At 35.8% G+C, this 20502-nt stretch overlaps 1 protein-coding gene across 1 annotated transcript; it reads right to left on the reverse strand.

The window, feature by feature from the left end:
• Positions 1-4030: 4030 nt before the first annotated feature.
• On the reverse strand, positions 4031-16201 carry LOC134795522 (serine protease inhibitor 2). The gene is made up of 8 exons (XM_063767409.1): positions 15954-16201; positions 11102-11325; positions 9341-9523; positions 8705-8918; positions 7988-8199; positions 6596-6775; positions 5481-5631; positions 4031-4541 (listed from the first exon to the last, which is right to left on the reverse strand). The coding sequence occupies exons 1-8, from the start codon at positions 15985-15987 to the stop codon at positions 4363-4365; spliced, it is 1377 nt and encodes a 458-aa protein (XP_063623479.1). The 5' UTR covers positions 15988-16201; the 3' UTR covers positions 4031-4362.
• Positions 16202-20502: the final 4301 nt, after the last annotated feature.

Here is a 20502-nt window from a genome sequence, read left to right on the forward strand (position 1 = left end):
TGCCTTTAAGATTTGAGGAGTTCCCTCGATTCCTCATAGATCCCATCATCAGAACTGGGTTTTGACAAAAACGGGAGCAATCTGTATGCATATACATACAATCAAAAAAATTATCTTCAAAATCGGTCCAGTAATGACGGAGATATGGAGGAAAAAACATAAAAAAAATCACAATCGAATCTCCTCCTTTTGAGATTTCAAAGTCGGTTAATAAATGAGGGCGCCACTTTCTACGTAGCTGTCACATTTTTGTTCTAAAATGCTTACACATGGCAACAATTTATAGTCTGTCAAGCCATTTCCGTCAGTAGAAAAAAGCGACTAAAAAGTGTAGGCGCGAAGGGTTATCGTCCCATAGAAAATTTTAATATCGCACCTTTTTCTACTGACAAACTTGTTTGACCGACTATAGTATGGAAATTTTAGAGTTTAAAAGTGGCCTCTATGATTAAAATTCATTTGTTTACGTAAGATATTCGTCTTTGGGTCACGAATTTACATATATGTACCAAATTTTAACTTAATTGGTCCAGTACTTTTGGAAAAAAATGGGCTGTGACAGACGGTCAGACAGACAGACAGACAAACGCACAAGTGATCCTATAAGGGTTCCGTTTTTTCCTTTTGAGGTACGGAACCCTAAAAACACACAATCTAATTGATAACCTCCTCCTTTTGAGATTTGGAAGTCGGTTAATAAATGAGGGCGCCACTTTCTACGTAACTGTCACATTTTTGACGTAAAATGCTTACATTTTTGAATTCCGTTTTATTAATTTTTACTATTTTATGTCCCACTATAGGCGGCAATGGATCAAAAATCGCGTGGATACATTAGGTACAAGGTCTGTGGAGCCCTTAACTGATACTGTATCTGTGGTAAAGCCGAAATATTTCCTGTCAAATGTCAAATACCTATATTATGTTTATTTTCATCTTGCTAATTATTTCAAAATGGTAAATTTAAAAACGATAGTATAAAAGTGCAAGCCGAGCACTTTCATTTGATACCAAACTCGACCATACTTTCTTGCAAAAAGTTGACCAGAATAGCAAGACCCCTCACAAATAGCTTTTTAACCTTCTAAGCTCTTCTAGCTCAATAACCCCTTGATCGAGCCTGCTCATAATTTAATGACTAAAATATAATGCCCTCAACTACACGTTTACCCAATTTCATTTAAATTAGAACAAATTTACTTAAGTTCTTGAGTATCAAACTATCCTCTGATAGTTCAGCTTAAAAACATCGAAATGCCGGGACGTGCCCCTAGCCAGCCGCGTGCCCCAAGTCGAATGTAAGAACTTCGTTCGCTTCGCTCGCTCGTTCAAAGAACTTCGTTCGCTTCGCTCGCTCGTTCGACTATAGTAGATTGTACAACAAGGGCATAAATTGACCCATTTTTACCCTAGGCAATTTTTTGGTCTGAGCGAAGCGAAGACCAAAATAGTAGACGAGGGTAAAAATTGACATTTATGCCCTTGTTGTACACTCTGCTTTTCACTTCAATTGCGAGGAAAATAATAATTATATTTTTAACGGCAATTTACACCACGAAATTGTCGTAAAGCGAAAGAACATAATACATAACCAATTCCCGCCAACTAACTTTTTAATTATTTTTTTTTAATTTTCAACATGTGATCAGAGTTTCAGTTGAGTTTTCTGCCAAGTCAAACATTTCGGAGCATTTTTGAACGATAATTAATCGACTGCTATTTTGTGTGATTTACTAAATTTAATGACAGAAAATACGGATTTCTAATAAATTGTAGCAAAAATAAAATAATATAACAAGTTTTGTCATCTACACAATTTTATTGTTCAGTAAAATTGTGCAATATGTTTTAACTGTTTGGCTGTTGAGACCGATTACCTTAGTCTTAGAAGAAAATTTTACTTTTATGCTCTAGAGCATAATATGCGATTTTATGTCGTCTACGCACGACATAAAGGTGCACTTTTTGAGCATGAGAAGTGAAAAATTTCTTTTCAAAATAATTGCTTCGGGTAAAAATGGGTCAATTTATGCCCTTGTTGTACAATCTACTATTTCACTTCTCATGCTCAAAAAGTGCACCTTTATGTCGTGCGTAGACGACATAAAATCGCATATTATGCTCTAGAGCATAAAAGTAAAATTTTCTTCTAAGACTAAGGTAATCGGTCTCAACAGCCAAACAGTTAAAACATATTGCACAATTTTACTGAGCAATAAAATTGTGTAGATGACAAAACTTGTTATATTATTTTATTTTTGCTACAATTTATTAGAAATCCGTATTTTCTGTCATTAAATTTAGTAAATCACATAAAATAGGAGTCGATTGTCGTTCAAAAATGCTCCGAAATGTTTGACTTGGCAGAAAACCAAGCGTCTGAAACTCTGACACATGTTGAAAATTAAAAAAAAAGAATTAAAAAGTTAGTTGGCGGGAATTGGTTATGTATTGTTCTTTCGCTTTACGACAGTTTCGTGGTGTAAATTGCTGTGAAAAATATAATTCTTTTCCTCGCAATCGAAGTGAAAAGCAGAGTGTACAACAAGGGCATGGTATAATAATATACTCCGCCTGGTACTCTATTCCGAGATTCGCGTATGACCTAACTGACACGGGCCTACGTCATCATGCTGTTTACAGGTTCTCAAACTTTAAAATGTGGGAGAATTTTAACCAACGGTGAAAATTATTTTAACGGCATTAATTTTAAGTTATTCATGTAGAAACATAGTAAAATAAAACAAATCTAATGTATTAAATTAAACTTTATTTATCTATACAAGACAAACGTTTAAAAAACTAATTCACAGTTAGACATTAATTACCAAGCTTACGACGTGAAAAGTTTGGAAAACACTGCGACTGCTGACACTGAGCGAGAAGGAAATAACAATTAACACGCGTTCGACAAGGATGACGGTCAGGGCATGAAGTTATCTAGATCCGAATTGTCAAATGTGACAGCGCTATCCTGTGTTGCCAACACAATTACCCAGAATTACCCGAACGTCTGAAATTACTTTCGTGAATCGGAAGATATTGCTAACGAATAATTAAAAATGACGTGTTATTGTAAAATTTAAGATAAAATACATTATAAATGAAAATTATAAAATTATAAAGAAATATTTTAACTTATTAACCATAGCTATATAAATGTACCCATGTAACATGTTATGTTGAAATAAAGTGGCAATGTTATTGTGACGTAGGCCCGTGTCACTCTGGGAATAGAAGACCATGTTTTATTAGACCATGAACAAGGGCATAAATGTCCATTTTTACCCTCGTCTACTATTTTGGTCTTCGCTTCGCTCAGACCAAAAAATTGCCTCGGGTAAAAATGGGTCACTTTATGCCCTTGTTGTACAATCTACTATATCATTACTTACGTTACATACAAACCGCCCTAGTGTCTGCTGAGACGACATTCCTAGTAAGTAGGTAAATTGTCGATCACTTTTATTTCTGTAACCTTTTTACCGGTTGGTTTGCAACCGGTTGAAGTCCCTGTAAAAATACTTTACCAATCTCTAGCTAAAGATAGGTATGTTTTGCAGTGGTTTTGTGAATGAATCACATTATTCTAAAAGGTAATTGAGAATTGGCCTTGGATCGATATAGTAGTTCTTTATCCCATCAGGAGCCGGTTTCATGAAATCATAAGCGGAGTCCATGTATAACAAATTAGGGAGATGGAGGGGGAAATTAGAGCAAATTGTATAAATTATACTAAAGTAAGGACGCTAAGCACAAAGAATTTCGTACATTGAACCGCTTGTTTCTATCTCTATTTCACGCGTATTGCTGTCCCGCTTCCACAGTGTCATTGACTGCCGCCAGTCATGAGCGGGACAGCAATATAATTACGCACGTGCGATAGAAATAGGAACAGGCAGGTCAATGTACGAATTTTTTCGTGCCTTGCGTACTTACTTTAGGCGTTATTTTATTTCCGGAATCATAATAAGTATATATTTATTTTGTCTGAAGTTAGTAGGTAGTAAAATAAAATGGCACTTATCAATATGTGTGATAAATCTTAACTTAGTCAACATTTAATTTATTTTATAAAAAATGCCTTAATCACATGAAACTGTCAGTTACATACGCATCATGACATAGTTTGTTTCACTTGTGTAATATTAGTTTCTAATGCTTCTATTGATGAGTAAATATGTGAATTACACATGGAAACTGCTGTTTCATATCTCATCACATCAACTGTTCTTACAGTCCAGTACTTAAAAAATGCCCAACCGACATAAGGAGGGACATTTTAAGAAGGAAACACGCCAGATTTATTTCGATTCTGAACAAGGTTAAAATGTTTTCACTTAGGTATACATAAACTGTAAGTTACGCGCTGTTCGTGTGCGCTTTGAACTCCGCGGTGGTCGCGAGAGGGTCCGACACCCGACCAGTGAACAGCAGTTGCTTCGTAGCTTCGTCTTCTATGAAGAACAGGAATGGTCGGTTGGCGATCACCTCTACGGAGCTGTATTCGTCCTCGCCAAACTTGTTTACCAGCGATACCTCTGCAATTTAAACATAAGGTAAGTTTAATTTAAAAAAAAAACATTTAAGTTTCAAAAGTCCTAATAAAAATCCTTACCCGTGGGCCACGGAATGCTTCGAGCGTTTTGTGCCTGAGGGGCAGAGCTGGGCACCGTTAATCAAAAAGTTAACTTCGTTAATCGTTAATTCGTTAAATAAAAAGTTAACTTCGTTAAACGTTAAAACGTTACTTTTCAAAAGTTTTAACGGAAGTTAAAGTTAATCGTTAATCGTTAACTCGAAATCGTAAATATACGCAATAAGAAATAAAACTAGGAGAAATAATCATAAATTTTGATTTTTATTAAAGACTAATCTACTAATTAACATGGTAATCATTACTAATTAATAATAGCATAGCCAATAAAAATATCATTCGCTAGCATCTGCCATAAGGTGCATGTGACCCTTCATGAACATGAGCATATTAAAATTGTCGTCTGATAGCCCGCCCGCCTGTTTTGGAGAAAAAATATCTTTTCCCGCCGAAAACAGGCGTTCCACGGCAGCACTCGATGGTGTACTAGTGTTATATTTGAGGCAGCGCGCGGCCTTGGTGTGAGTAGGTACTTAGGTATTAACGATTAACGGACTTAAGAAAAGTTAACGGAAGTTAACAAGTCCGTTACAGGTTTTGAAAGTTAACTTAAAAGTTAATCCGTTACTCGAAAACTTAACTTCGTTAATTAACGATTAACGGATTAACGAGTTAATGCCCAGCTATGCTGAGGGGTTAGGGCCGCAGGCCTGAGTCTATGCAGCCAACAGCAGTTGCCACATAAAATAATGCACAAGTCATCATGCAATACAGTGATGACCGTAAGAAAGAGAAATATAATTTCTTAAGCTATTTTCTGCTGCCAAAATCAGCTGGTTGAACTTATACTAGTAGTAAAGTAACTATCAAAACGATTTCGAACCTGTAACAGAGTAAGCAACGCTTCCCAGCTCGTTGACTTCGATGCCGGAGCGCTGCAGGACCTTGGAGATCTTCAGTCGGTTCTGCGGGGACTGCCCTCTGGCCAGGCCGGGGAAGGACGCCGTGTCTTCAAACGCTTGCCGAATGCCCAACTGAAACAACGATAGTCTTGATTGATAAATGTTGTTGATATAAAAGTATTTCCTAATCCGTAGGGACCGCCTATTGCTTAATGTTCGCAGACAATTTGAAACTTTGTCTAGATATAAAATGTCCAGCAGACAGCGAATTTTCATAGCATGACATCGACGCAGTTTTCAAACGGAGTGCAGACAATAGACTTCGCTTGCAATGCAAATTGATTAGATTATCCTTACTAGAGCAACACGACCTATAACAGCGAGTTACCGAGCTACAGAGGTCACAAACATGACCTGGGACTGACTGTAGACACTCAACTTGACTTTCGCCAACACATGATCATGGCGTGTAAAAATGTCAGTAAAGCTCTAGGTTTTATTAATGAGTACCTATCACCTCCCAGATTGCAAGCACCAGGATAGCCCTGACACTATATTATGCATATATTTAGAGTCGATTGGAGTAAGCTGCCGTCGGTCGTGTGTGGGATCCATACACGAGGCAAAGTACCTATCACGATCATGCTCGAGCAAGTTTTATTTGTTAGATTTAAGTATATTTTGTTATTTGAATTCTTGTTGACAAAATGTACCTATCTATTTTATATTTACCGTGTAATAGGCTTGGTTTTGTACTGTAAACTCATATGTGTGCAATCGAATGAATGATATTGAAATTGAAATGTGCTAACAGCCATGTCGAGTGTCGACCTATGGCCCGCTTCATATTGCATGGTTTCTGAGGTTACACGAACGCGTAGCCAATCCTTTAAAGTTTTAAAACTTGGTTGCAAATTTATTTCAGCTAATACTTTTATTTTAACCGATTTAGAAGCGTTACAGGTTGCCTTTCAGGCTATCAGAGCATTGGTTTCCAGTACATGTAAAACCCACAATATCAAAACCAGTCCTTTCATTTTGACATACAAAAGAAGAATTTGAGACATGCTAAATAAATACAATTAATTGTTCTTACGTCTTTCAAGACTCCGTCCAAAATGGAGGTGAAGTCGAACTTGAATTTTGGCAGCGTGACGTCGACCGTGCGCTCGGCGAGGTACAGCATCTCCGTGCGCAGGTCGCTCAGCGAGTCCATTACGCGGGGGAGGCCCTTCAGGGAGTTCGGCACTACTATGTACATGGAGAACTTTTTACCCTGAAAGAAACATTTGAATCAGAAAACGAAGAATTAGCTTAGGCTAACCTGATAACACAACTCAACGGAGCAGACTAAGAGCGGTTTCGCACTACGTCCGATCCGAATCCGATCCGAACCCGTGAAAATATGGTCCGTAGTAGCCGTAGAACTATTTATATGGTAAGTTACGCACTATATCCGATCTCCGTCATCCGATTTATTTCCGTCATTCAACGTATGCGGTGCGTAACTTACCATAGAAATAGTTCTACGGCTACTACGGATCATATTTTCACGGGTTCGGATCGGATTGGGATCGGACGTAGTGCGAAACCGCTCTAATTGAAACGAGAAAAATGTTCACTTGACAAATGTAGGATCATAAAATTCATAAAGGTAACAATAATACATTGCAGGTTTATACTTAGTATGCTATAGGTATGTATATTAATTACACCGCAACAGGTAGTATGGTCAATGACCTCATTAATAAAAGATCAATGGATCCAATATATGTACATTCTTTTGATTGTCGTATTCCGAAATTTCGACGTAATAAAATAACAATCAATTGTAGGTTGTAATAGTACATTATTGTCGAGGCTCGGAAGTAGCTACTTGCAGGCTGAGGATTCGTTTTAAACGGACGACCTTGGGAGTCCGTTTAATTGAATCCGAAGCCAGCAAGTAGCCTTCCAGCCGAGTCATATATAGTGCTTTTCTCAAAAATGGTGCAAGAAATATAAATATCATAGAAATATTTTACAAAAGCAACTTTCTTACGTATATATTTTCACAGAAAAAAGTAGAAACAATTGAAAAAATTAGCTTTGCCGCCTTTTTATTTTTTTAATAAAAAAATAGAAGTGTATTTTTCTTCCGAAAATACGCCAACCTATTTGAGACAGCTAAATAGTCGCGGTACTAATCATCTGTTTGGCTGTTTAATGGGCGTGTGCCTTCATTTGATATGGCCATTTCAACTTTTAAAAAGTTTGGAACTCGACAAATAATGGAATTTGTATGCAACATTGCAGTCCCAAAATCGAGACTGCAATGTTTTTAACTTTTTAATTTTTGACTGACCATAAACTACGCGCTTCGCAACCTATTTTTTAAACGGCAAAGTCGACTTTGCGGTCCATTTTTGAGAAAAATACTTTTGAAGATGTTTTGAGGTAACAGAAATATGTAAGTATAGGAACGAGTGTTACTTCTCAAAATGCTTACCAAATATGGCATCCTCAAAATCTTTGCGTCGTACTTCGCGGACTCTGCATAGTAAAACTTTTCCTTTACATTCATGAAGGGCACTTGTTTTTGTATAGTCGGTGTCACGTAGAAACCCCTGGTTTTGGTGGTGTTCGGGTTGAACTGGTGCTTCCAGGTGCCCTTGAAGAACAGGGTCGTAAGGACCAGGACTATACTGCCTTTCACCTCGTCTAAAAATAAAACATAATACGATACATTAAATGACAAGTCCCAACATTTTAAGCTGATAAAACGGTGTAGGTAATAATACCCATAATGACGCAGTGCACACTGCTCGTTAGCAGTGTCCGTTGTGTTGTGGCACTAGCGTGGCAGTGTGGGCTGTTATTAGTGGGGTTTCGCCACAATTTCTCGGAGTACCTACAGGTTCACTAATTTAGCAAGGATCAAGAACTTCATCAATTTAGATTCCATTGTTATCTTCAGCCTATAACAGTTCATAGCTGACTGGACATATCTAAAGACTAACGCTCGCTCAGTGATTCTCTCTACGTCCATTCATCTAGCCTAAATTAATACCACGTTGGTCGATGTTGGACTTCTACCCTCAAGCTATATTTTTTCACAAGCTTTTTTTATCTCACTAAAATAAATGCAAATATAAACTTTATTTCAGGCAAGTCCCGATATAAACATAATAAAATACAAACAAAAATAAAAAAAATCTTCACTTACCTTCATCGATTAGATTAGGTATATTCCCATGAGTGAGATTAGAAACCCATCCGTTGATTTGGGCCGCAGTTTCGGCGGGGTAACGGAAGTCCACCTTCTTCAGCTCAGTTTTGTAGAAGTCCTCAGCAATCGAGGAGAACCGCTGTCTCTCAGACACTGAGCTGTCTACGTAGATTCTACTGCCAACGTTTAGGGTGTAGTTTGGATTTGTTAGCTGGAAAAATATAATGTCATTTTAAATCGGTATTTTTTCAACACATATTTTATTTGACTAATTATCTTAACTCTGATTATCCAAAATATCTTGTTTGAATACCATAGACCAAGAAGCATAAAGGAAGATACTAAAGACGCGTTAAACAAAAGGTCATGCAAAATATTGTGGCCACAGATTAAACTATCTAGATAGATCTTACATCTAATGTTTGATAATCACGTTAAGTTCGACGTTGGTATGACGCCGTAAGTATGGCGCCATCAACTTGAGCTGTTACATTTGCAGCAACAATGGTTCTTAGTATAAGAACAATATATTACTTTGTTCTTAAAATATCCCAATAATGAATATCAGGGGTAAGTTTTACGCTTCCATACACATTGTCCCAGTAAAAAACTACTTAAAGTCAATCGACGAACCTGGAGAGAAGATATGATGGAGGAGAATTTAGTCCGAACGACGGTTCTATTGACGTCAAAGCCTAGGACCGAGGCCAACTGGGCTTGAGTGGGGCCTGTTGCTGCTTCAGTTAAAATGGCCAGCGCTAGTTTCAAGCCTAAAGGCGAAAGTAGGAAATTCTCCTCTGAATATGTCGCTATGCGCTGAAATAGAAGGCAGAAGTTAAAACAGGATAAAGGATTACATTAATGTAAATAATGTATACTTAGGGTTAATTTATTTATTTAAACTTTATTGCACGATATAAAATTGTAGGTACAAATGTATTATATTATAAATATATTATATTATATGCTCTTATTATGTATTTCGGTCCCAACATATTTTTCTGCAATTTTGATACACACAGAAACCAGATCGAAACCACTTTGAGCGATCTCACGGCCACAAATTAGATTCCGTTACTCTTATCTTTCAAATACAGAAGAGAGAATTTTTATTTTTCTGTGTATGACCAAAATACCCTTTCCACAAGAGCATAATAAATGGGCATGATTCAGAACACGTCGGGTAAGTACTATTATCTTTCTGCCATATATAGACAGCCAATTAGCCACCACGGCAATACTGCGTTACGGCTGGATACAGCGGATTTCTTATATAACACTAACTATTTTAGTGTAGGTATTGTATAAATATACATATGCACAAGGGTAGCTTGGGTTTTAGGCATATCCGATGCCTAATTTCAATAAAAAAAAGATAAAATACCTATGTAATTGCTTAGTCGTACTTGTCCTAATTAAACAAATTTCATACGCCTGCCTCTGTGAATAGTTATTAGGTAATTGTTTTGACCATAGCACGACCTAAGGCGTTGCTCAGATAAAGTTACTAGTCGAAAACTTTTTTGGTTTCGGAAAATAAGAAATAACTAACTACAAATGGCAAAATTAGACTTACTTTCATATTTAAACATGTACCTAAATGAAACACTTGAATGGCAAATTTTGCTCGGGTTATTCGGAGCCACTCTGTATGGGTTCTGGCATTGCATAAATGTCGTAAATTGACCACCACGTCTTTTCCTGTCATGTCTATCTGATGCATTGACTGGTCAAAATACCAAGACTAAGTATAAGGCTTTTACGTCTAGAAATTAGTCAGACTTGTAACTCAATAGTTACAGCTACAGAGGTATATGATTATGAGATTCTCACCGGCTTCCCTAATTTTCAGACAGTTATTTTCCTACAGGGGGCCGATTTTTGAATTTCGAGCGCTCGATTTCGTGTGGCTCCCTTCAATACTATCTCCACTAGGTATTACTAGGCATTTATATTCTACTAATAGAATTGAAAACGAGTGGTCAATACCACTAGATTCCCAGTTTCTATCGCTCGTATTTCAAAAATTGCATTTCGCCGTTATCCACAGATTTTCGAGTGACGAAATCGAGCGCTTGAAATTAAAAAATCGGCCGCCAGTTCAGAGAAAAAAGGGAAATCGTATTACCTACAACATGTCCACGCATCTTTTCGAGATGGTGTCATTGCTAAATAGTTAAGCTAAATTTAAAAAAGTAAGAGGTGTTCTTAATACATTCCTTAGTGGCGTCTAATTACGCGCATTAAGGTTGGAAAATGGAACAGCGTTCTTTAATAGGGTTCCAGTTCTAAGGGTGTAAACGCTATAACAACCTTTATTCTTGGACATTTCTGTTACCTACCTACTTTAAGTTACCGCGTACCGGTTATCATTATCAGATATGCAAAACTAACCTTAGTAACAGTCCAATCAAACGAGTCGTAGTCAGCCGCTGACGGCACATAATAATCGTCGGAGTCCCAATAGTCATGGTCCACCAGCGTGGATTCACTGGTCCCCAGTGTGGTCGGCTTGCCCGGCTGGACTGCGGGGAGAGGGGCAACGTAACCCGCTGGGGTCCCGAATACATTTTGGAGTATTTGTTGGTCGGGAACTTGTTGGCATTGTGATAGTGGAGCTAGAAAAGGAATATATTCAGGGCTATTAGTCACAACATAATCATTGAATCTGTTAAGGCCCCAGTACACAGTGGTGAAGGATGGGCCATGCCACGCCTTCACCATTGTGTGCAGGGGGCAATGGTATACAATGGCGGACGACTGGCCGTCAGTTGTCAGCCGTGGTGGGCAATCGGGAAGCTGTCGGTTTTTTTGGCACACTTCAAAGGAAACGTGGCGTACCGTGGCCTGTGGTGTTCACACAGTCGCCATTGTTTGTTTAGTTTATTACTAACAGCTTGAATTTTTGACCGCTTGATTAAATGTTGATAGCCCAAAATGCCATTATCGTGGAGCAATGAAGAGACTTTTCAGTTTATAGATTTATACGTTGGATTTATATCAATCAGAGCCTGCCAAATTGTTTTTTTTTTTTTGGTGCACCATTGTGTGAACATCTACGTGATATAGGCCTACAGTTGCGCATTGCAAAGGGGTGGATTTCAAAATCCTGCGAAAACTTATGGTTCGGTCTTTATAAAAAAAACTAGTAGGTTGTGCGAGTTGCAACTTTTTTATATGTTTTTAAGAACTATTATCTTCATGTTCCTTCAATTACCATCTCCAATAACTTAATAGTTTTTTTTATATTAAATGTTTTATGTGTCTAAAATCATCACCGTCTACCGGAAAAATCTGAACCTTATTGTTTGCAGTGAAAATTATAGCATACCTATCGTACGATTGCGATTTTTCTTTTACTTATATCTTTTCCATGTTGTTGTTTAACACATGGGAAAATATGCAATAATTCCTTCACCGAGAAAGTACATTTAAAAATATTTAAAATTTTGTCACGAATATTCGTCAACACCGTCATGGTAATGTCAATGTGAGCTTATCTCCGTGTATGAACAACGAAATACCGCTAAAGGTCCTTGCCCTATTTTTCACTTTAATATACAATGCCAAAAATAATTTCACTATAAAGTCACATCATTGAATCGTGAGAAATATTACGAACAAATTTGTAAAACGTAGTTTGTCACAACAGAGCATCATCACCGTTATGCTTTGGTTTAAAAAAGTTACAAATGATAGATTAGAAATAATTATTGAAATGAATGGCAAACTACATGAAGTTTATTGTGTAGCATAGACATTAACTACTATTATTCGTATTCTAGAAATAAAAACAAGAAACTCTCAAATCGTCAACACCATACCCATCATCACCGGGAAAAAATGACGACCGGTGATGATTTCATGTGTATGGTGATGACGGTTCTCAGAAACTTTTCTAGTTATTTTGCTATAATTCATTATGAAATTAAGCTGTATGTTTGAAAAACGTTCTCTATGTCTTCTAACACTATTTAATGTCTACCTTATAAATGTAGAATAAATGTAGAAGAAGATATGACTATTTTTTTCACACTAGAGGATGGTTAGTTTTAAATAACATTTTGACTGAAGTAGGCAAAATTTAGGTCACTTAGAACTTAGAACATACACATGTTTATTTTGTATTATCTAATAATGTAAATCGTGCAACTTAGAGTCTGTAATTGCATGTTAGTCGTGTTAAAACAAAGTATTTAAACAAGCAACATATATTAAGTTTTAAGCGACCATAGGCTACGGTACTGGCTCACTATGGTAATGGCCTTATGTTTTTTGATAATATTATATTAATTGATGTATATAATTACACCAATTAATAATTATACCATTGGGTAGTCACCGGACCCAATACCTAACATTTTGTAACTTATGACATGCATTACAAGTAGGGGTCTTGCAACTTATAAAACACTGATTATATATTAATGTTTAGCTATTAAACAATATATATATGGATTTAAATCATTATAGCTATTTTTAAAGTTAATTTATAAAACAACAAAAATACAAACTTATGCAATGAATCAAATTATCAAAAAAAAGTAATATATCATAAAAATTAAGCTCACTGGTAAGCCAGCAATTTTATAATATGATATAAATACCAAATTATGCAGTAGATAAAAGAAGATGCGGGTTTAAACTGATAATAAGAGTACAATATTGTTAATATGATTTAACATTGAAAAAACCCAAAAAAATAAATGAATACATAAATTGCCTATTTCGGAATATAAATTATTTAAAATTATACAATAAAAATACTTGTTATATATTTATTTATATGAATAAAATGTATTTTTTATAATTTTCTAAAAATAATTTATGTAGCTAGTCTTATGTTCAAAAACATGTTATTTGTAATGTTTATTAAAGTTCTAAAGCCTTACAATAAAAAAAAGTTTTTGTTTTTTTAATACGTTTTTAATACATATATAAATTAGTTCCCAAATCGTCATTACCGTACATGCAGTGTCATTACCGTCTATAAAAGAGTCATTACCATACCATGATTGTCATCACCATCTGGCGTTTTTATTTTCCGAAAGCGATAACTTCAAATATAAGCCACGAATGATTGTATAAATACCATAAATATCCTCAATATACAACCCCCTATTACTTTACCCAGCTAGAATCGTCTTAAATTAAACATTAAAAAAAAATTTTTTTTTGTATGGTGAAATTTTTGGTGATGAAATCCACCCAAAGCATGGCTTGGCCATGGACCATCCTTGACCACTGTGTACTGGAGCCTTTAGACGAATTCGGCGGAGGGGGCCACCATAGTGTAGAAATGCTTATTGCATCAAAATGTCCAACTGGCTAATAACAATGTTAATAACAATGCCATCGTGGCGCTAAAGGAAACAATAGTTATTGTTGATTCTTTTCATCTGTGAATTAGTGTGAAAGTATACAAAGCCCAAGACAGTTAATATTTTTGCCACTCCAAGCATTTTCATCACTAGGTAGGTACTTAGTTGCTGCTGCAGCTGAATATTTTTCCACCACACACTTTGCACATGAGTCACATGACCTACGAATAATGATGTTTGTTCTTATCCCAAAGCTGATAATGATAAGAATTGGGCTAAAGGGTTAACTGCTTCATGTTTATATTGTTTATTGTATTTTAATGAAATAATTTGGCTTCCGTACGGTCATTCAATTAATGATTAGTAAGGTTTTCCCTATGTTGAAGGGTAAACCAGATTTTACTTGGTCACGAATATACGTAACTTAGCTTGGAAAAACTTGATTTATTGACTATTTACTATTTAGGTACCTAAATGGTGATTTATCAGCAGGGATCGTACATTTTCCAGCATTTTTGGTGCACGAAGTGTTGTTAACGGAATTGGTATAATAATTTCAACCCTAATGATTAATTAGCGTTTATTACGTTGATATTAACCTTAATTTACCATTTCAGTTGAAATTATCTATACCAATTCCGTTAATACCACTCTGCTGCACCAAAAATGCTGGAAAATGTACGATCATTGTTTATCAGTATAAATGCTATATTTAATTTGTGCAATTACTTAAATTAAATAATTTATCATTAGATAATATGTGTCTATGTATGTTGTATTAAATATTAAATATAAATAGGATACAAACGATCCGAGTAACTCAACCGTTGTCCGGAATGTTTATAATTATAAACGCCAATTGTTTTTAAACTGTTTTTAGTGAAGTTTGTTCTTAATTATTTTAAGATTTTTTGTTATTGGAGTGTACATGGTATTTTAATGATGTAGTGGACATGTTTATTATGTCTCAACTAATATACTATTTCAAGTAAAGAAGCAAAATTACGAGACTGCCCGTAAATATAATATTACTTATATTATTATTCTTAGGAAGATGACCTCTAAAGTCGGATATTATTTGCAATGAACATGAACAAAACCAGTTTCACACTAATTATGTCTATAGCTAGCATAGCGCGGTTTATAACATAGCGTCCAAACGTAACATATACTTAATAATTACGTACTGTAAGAAATAAAATAGCTCGTATCATACTTATTTGTGTCAAGCTCTCCAACCTTTCGACCTGATGATGATACCTACTGTTAATCGTGTATTTACTACAAACATTAGTCATATAGGTATATTATATTTAAGCAAATCTAATTATATGGATCGCAGTAGGTACTTATTTACACACAGCGTCTTGAAGCATTTAAGAGACCAGCTTATCGCGTTGTTTCTTATTTGAACACGCTACAAGGAAAAAACAACTCTGCCGAAACTGAAGATGTGATACTAATACTAATTGGAACCACACAGTTAATGATTCAGACCAATCTGGGCGACATAACAACTTTATGTGTACATAGGTACCTCTATAATGTAGGTTATAACTATGTTTATACATACTCAAGAGCAATTAAAACTGTTCAACGGTCACTATGTACGGAAATTTGCATACAAGCTAGCCCATTTTTATATAGCCACTATTACCCCGCTATTTTCTTCGGAGCCACTGCATGTTCTCTCCTTTACCAGTGTACTTTCGGCAACGGACTTGTGTGTTATATCAGTTATATAGGTAGATAGACCACATATTTTGAACACCGACCCTTGACTGCTTTGAAACATACAGGAGATGTTCTCGTGGAAATTCTGAATCACCTATATCGAGTCACAAATGTCACAATCAAGAAACAAGTCTAGTATGTGAGCATATATGTACAATCATTACGAGAGCACGATTTAAAAATAAACTTACCGACAAAAAGTATTAAACACAGCATTAAAGTCATCTCGTCAAACAAGGAAAACCACAAGACAAATAGTTAAGTTCAAGGTACAGATTCGTTAGCGACTAGTAAAATGTTATATCTAAAAACACTTTATTTAAACTTAATAAAAACACTATATCGTCGATTGCTATGTATAAATGAGCATGTTGTTTTGTTTTATACGGAACGTTTGGACATGATGAAGTGCAGACCGCGACTGAGCTTGGTGACCGGAGGAGCGTATAATAACGACCGGTTAGTTGGGTTTGTTGACGTTAATTTAACGGATACATCTTTATCACCCTTTAATATCCTTTTAGACCATATTCTCCACCTATTATATGTAGATTTTAAAACTTACTATTTTGTTATACAGATATCTAAGTTAGCTATAGTTATATTAAATATGATGGGACAATCTTATACAAATCGACCTAAATAGTCCCACAGTAAACTCATTCATTAAGGCTTGTGTTGTGGGTACTTGAGACGATATATATAAATACTTAAACACTTCCATATAAAACAGCCATAACTCAGAAGCAAAAGATCTGTGATTAAGTAACACATAAGAAAATGCTTCTACCAGGTTTGCTACAATGGCAGGGTCACTACAGAAGTGCCGACAAGGCTAGGAGATCGTTAATGTCTGAGTTACATTCCAAGATAAGCGGTCTAACGACAACAATAAGCTAATTTATCCGATGTGGGTACATTGATATTATGTATAATTTTTTTGTATATAATATATGTAAACATTCAAACCTGCTCAGATTCCAGCAGAGTTCAAGCACCTTGACATTCATAGCGCTCCTAGAACTAACAAAATTTTTAAACGTGATGATTTGATTTGATAACCAGCTCAATCGCATCATATTTCTATAATATTATAATAACAAAAAGCTACCTACCAAAAATCCAACACTATCATCCACATACTATACTCCAATCCAATGGAGCATCCATGAAATTGTCTACCGTTGTCCCGTACGAACGCGAATTTTCTGAAGATTTGCAGGTATCTATACCTAAGAGTTTCCTTTTCTGGGCCATTTTATTTAAAGTTGTCCCCTACACTTTTTTTCAAATTTGGGATTTTTTTGTGTTAGTTCTACTCAGAATCATGAGCTCTTTTGATCCGAATAGGAGAAAAAAAGTGTCCCAAAATTTCCGTACAATTTTCTATCTTTCCATTCCGTGACCGCCATCGCCATACAAAGTCTATGGAAAATGGTAACGGAAAAGAAATAAAACCCTTAGGACATTTTTTTTCTCCTATTAGGATAGAAAGAGCTCGTGATTCTGAGTAGAAATAACATAAAATTTCACAAATTAAAAAAGTGTAGCAGACAACTTTAAATAAAATGGCCCTTCTACGACAACTGGTCAAAAATATGCACAGAAAAATAATCACCTACTATAAATGCGGAAAAAAAAGTTGCAACACAGGAAATAAAATGCGTCTGTCTGTACGGGACAGCCCGTGGAATGCTACAATGCTTCTCGTCCCTAAAAAGATGAGGTACATACTTATCGTAGTTCCTTTAGGGTATAAGTACCTAAGTAGGTATATAACTGGCAGTTTAAGGTTGGTTTTAATATCCTCTCAAAATTTACCTGTATAATATTCCTAGAAAAATAATAAAATCTTAGTAGATATAGCCGGCTTAGAATATTCTTCGAACTCATGAATACTTACTTACTTCAAACTGTGTGACTTTAACGATAGAAGCTAATGATGTTAGAAGCCATAGGTAAGTTGTGCATGAGCACGTTTTCGGCTTTATAGCGGCATAAACAAGGACGACTGTTCTTCGAAGTTTATTCGCATTTTCCAATAGAGTAAGGACTGTAAGCACGAAAAAATTCGTACATTCTACACGGCACTTACTGCCGGCATCATCGGCGGGACATCAATATAATTATGTGACGGCCCCAACGTTGTCTGTTCCATTGACATAGATATCTAGGGACTGGCTTTACGGACAACAATAATGAGGCATGACAGGGGCCAGTACAGCGGTGTGACACCGGTACAACGCGATTGGTTGATGAGTTCGCATCACGCGCGCGATTGGTTGATGAGTTCCCATCACGCGCGCTATTGGTCGCAACTAGTTGCGTTAGACTGCACGATTGGCTGGAATTTGTGAGTCACACCGCTAAACTAGTACCATTTTTAGTGCCCGTAAGGCCAGTCCATAGATATATAGTATACGTTAATGGTCTGTTCTCTTTGACGGCGCAGCAACTAGTATCATTTCTCTCTCCTCGCTCTTTTAAAAAGCCGTTTGTCAAGAAAGGACAACCATACTGTTGATAAGATGGACTTCAAATCAAGGTGTTAGCGCTTTAGGTGGAACCAAGTTGTGTATGTGTGCGTAAAAACGTATATGTGTGCTCTTTTAGGGATGTGAAAAGTCGATTTTAACCATATTATTTATCGATAAACGCTACACAGCGGAACGAAATAGCGATTAATTGAAGCTTTAATATCTTCGTTAAACATAAACATAATTGAAATACTAATGGATAATGAATATATTATAATATAATAAAATAATTGTAATATTGTAATACTTATGTATATTGTATATTTATTTGTGTATTAGGTTTTGTTGTAATACTAATATAAGTAGTATGTAATATGTGTGTTTGTGTTTAATAGTCTCCATATTTCGCTCCGTGCACTACCTGTTGACTTTTGTTTGAGTTCTACATTTCCGGCTACCCAAAGGTTGTCTGGAAGAGATCGCTTTTTAGCGATAAGACCGCATGTTGTTACCGGGTTCTATTTTTCCGTTAAAATATCTTTGTAGTTTTACATGTATATAAAATGTATAATTATTGGTGCAATAAAGAATATTTACTTACTTACTTACTAATTCAATTATTGCGGAACACATATTTTAGTAGGTATTTATGTATTTTAACTAAATATCTGAACTTTCCCTTGGTTCCCTGCTGGGGCGTGACGATAAAATTGTGATCTGATAACCACAATAAAGAATAAAAGCGTTTTTGTTCATTTTAGGTATCGTTAAACCTTTGAAGTAAAATTAAAATTGCAAGAAATGTCGATAGTTTATCGATATGACTTTATCGACATGGCTACAGCAAGGTGGTTCCACATTGTTAATCGTACACTCAACAAAAGTGGTTACAGTGACAGCTCGCTTAGACGTAATCTTTAAGTAGGTATATTATATCTATGAATTATGTGCGTGCGATAGAGATAGGAACAGGCGGGTCAATGTACGAAAATCTTCGTGCTTAGCGTCCTTACTTTATCGGCACATTTGAAACGCATGGTAACATTAGTTTAGTTGTTTATAGATTTAAGAATACATAATTCATAAATATTTTTACCGCGCGTGACAATACTACGCTATATTTTGATAAGGACAATTGCCGCTCTGACTAAAACCCTGTAGTCAAAACTCAAAAGTCGAGGTTTCGTTCCCAACTGTTAACAGGTTAACACTTTCAAAAACAAGCCGCTCATAACCAAATTTTCAATGAGAAGAGAATATTTTACATACTAAATAATCACTACTGAATGTTTAAGGTGCGGTGTGCCCGTGCCTATTTGTGGTTTCCGCTGTTGAAGCTACAAATTTAACGTTGTGCTGAATTTAAGGGGCTACCCCACGCCAATGACCTTCGATCTGAATCCCTTAGTTTTCTAATGTTTTTTGTAGCTTATCATTGGCTCTAAGCAATATAGTTAGTATCCCATATTTACTTCAAAGTTCATTGTCTTCGAGATATTTGGCATCACAGTTGTAGGCTAAAAAACCGGTTTTCTGGCCATAACGTTTGTGTTAATTAGTTTAAAATTAAAACCCTAGACACGTTTTTCGAGACGTCAAAGACAAACCCAATTATGTAGATTTCGTACATGTTGGTACATGTAAGATCCTTCACAGCAAACTAGATACGAAAAAAGTGTTTTTTAGACAATGTTTAAAAAATTCATAACAAAATAAGTATTAATTTCTTTCAAAATCCGGTCGACAAAAACGGAGATAAAAGATTGAAGAACCGATAACCGTTTGTCTTATAATTCTATCTGTAGTGCAAAAAAAGGAGATACGATTCAAAACTTGTCAAAAATCGATAAATACCTCGGGTAGCCTCTTAAAGGCCAAAAGCGCAGTTTACATTATTGAGTCAGGCTATTTTCGTGTAAAAACCACAGCCTTCAAGATATCCTGTGCAAATGATCAAAAGGACGTCTATTTCCAAGTAATGTAAATACACTTACAAGTTCCAAGAGAAAAGCGATGAGACTTCATTATCCTCGTCATGTTTTTGAACTTATAGACGATGGACGGTCACGCTTGTGGTTTTTTAACCCGCCAACGCCATGGCAGCTTAGCCTCCGGAACATAATAGTAAAAAACCACTGTAACTAATTTCGTTGGACACTTATCCAGTAAGCCCTGCATTATAAGAAGCTTATTAAGGTAAGTATTCAGAAAATTTAAGGGAGCAAATAGGACAAATTTCGGTATTTAGGCAACCTCTCTCTCT

Source organism: Cydia splendana, chromosome 1 (genome assembly GCF_910591565.1).
Source record: "Cydia splendana chromosome 1, ilCydSple1.2, whole genome shotgun sequence".
Taxonomy (NCBI): domain Eukaryota; kingdom Metazoa; phylum Arthropoda; class Insecta; order Lepidoptera; family Tortricidae; genus Cydia; species Cydia splendana.

What these genes read in the sequence shown, in the direction of transcription:
- LOC134795522 (XM_063767409.1), bottom strand. Translation starts at nt 15,987, where the DNA reads ATGACTTTAATGCTGTGTTTAATACTTTTTGTCG. An exon ending in TTGATTGGACTGTTACTAAG is followed by an intron (nt 9,524 to 11,101) that starts GTTAGTTTTGCA and finishes CTTCTATTTCAG; the next exon opens with CGCATAGCGACATATTCAGA. An exon ending in CCATCATATCTTCTCTCCAG is followed by an intron (nt 8,919 to 9,340) that starts GTTCGTCGATTG and finishes ATATTTTTCCAG; the next exon opens with CTAACAAATCCAAACTACAC.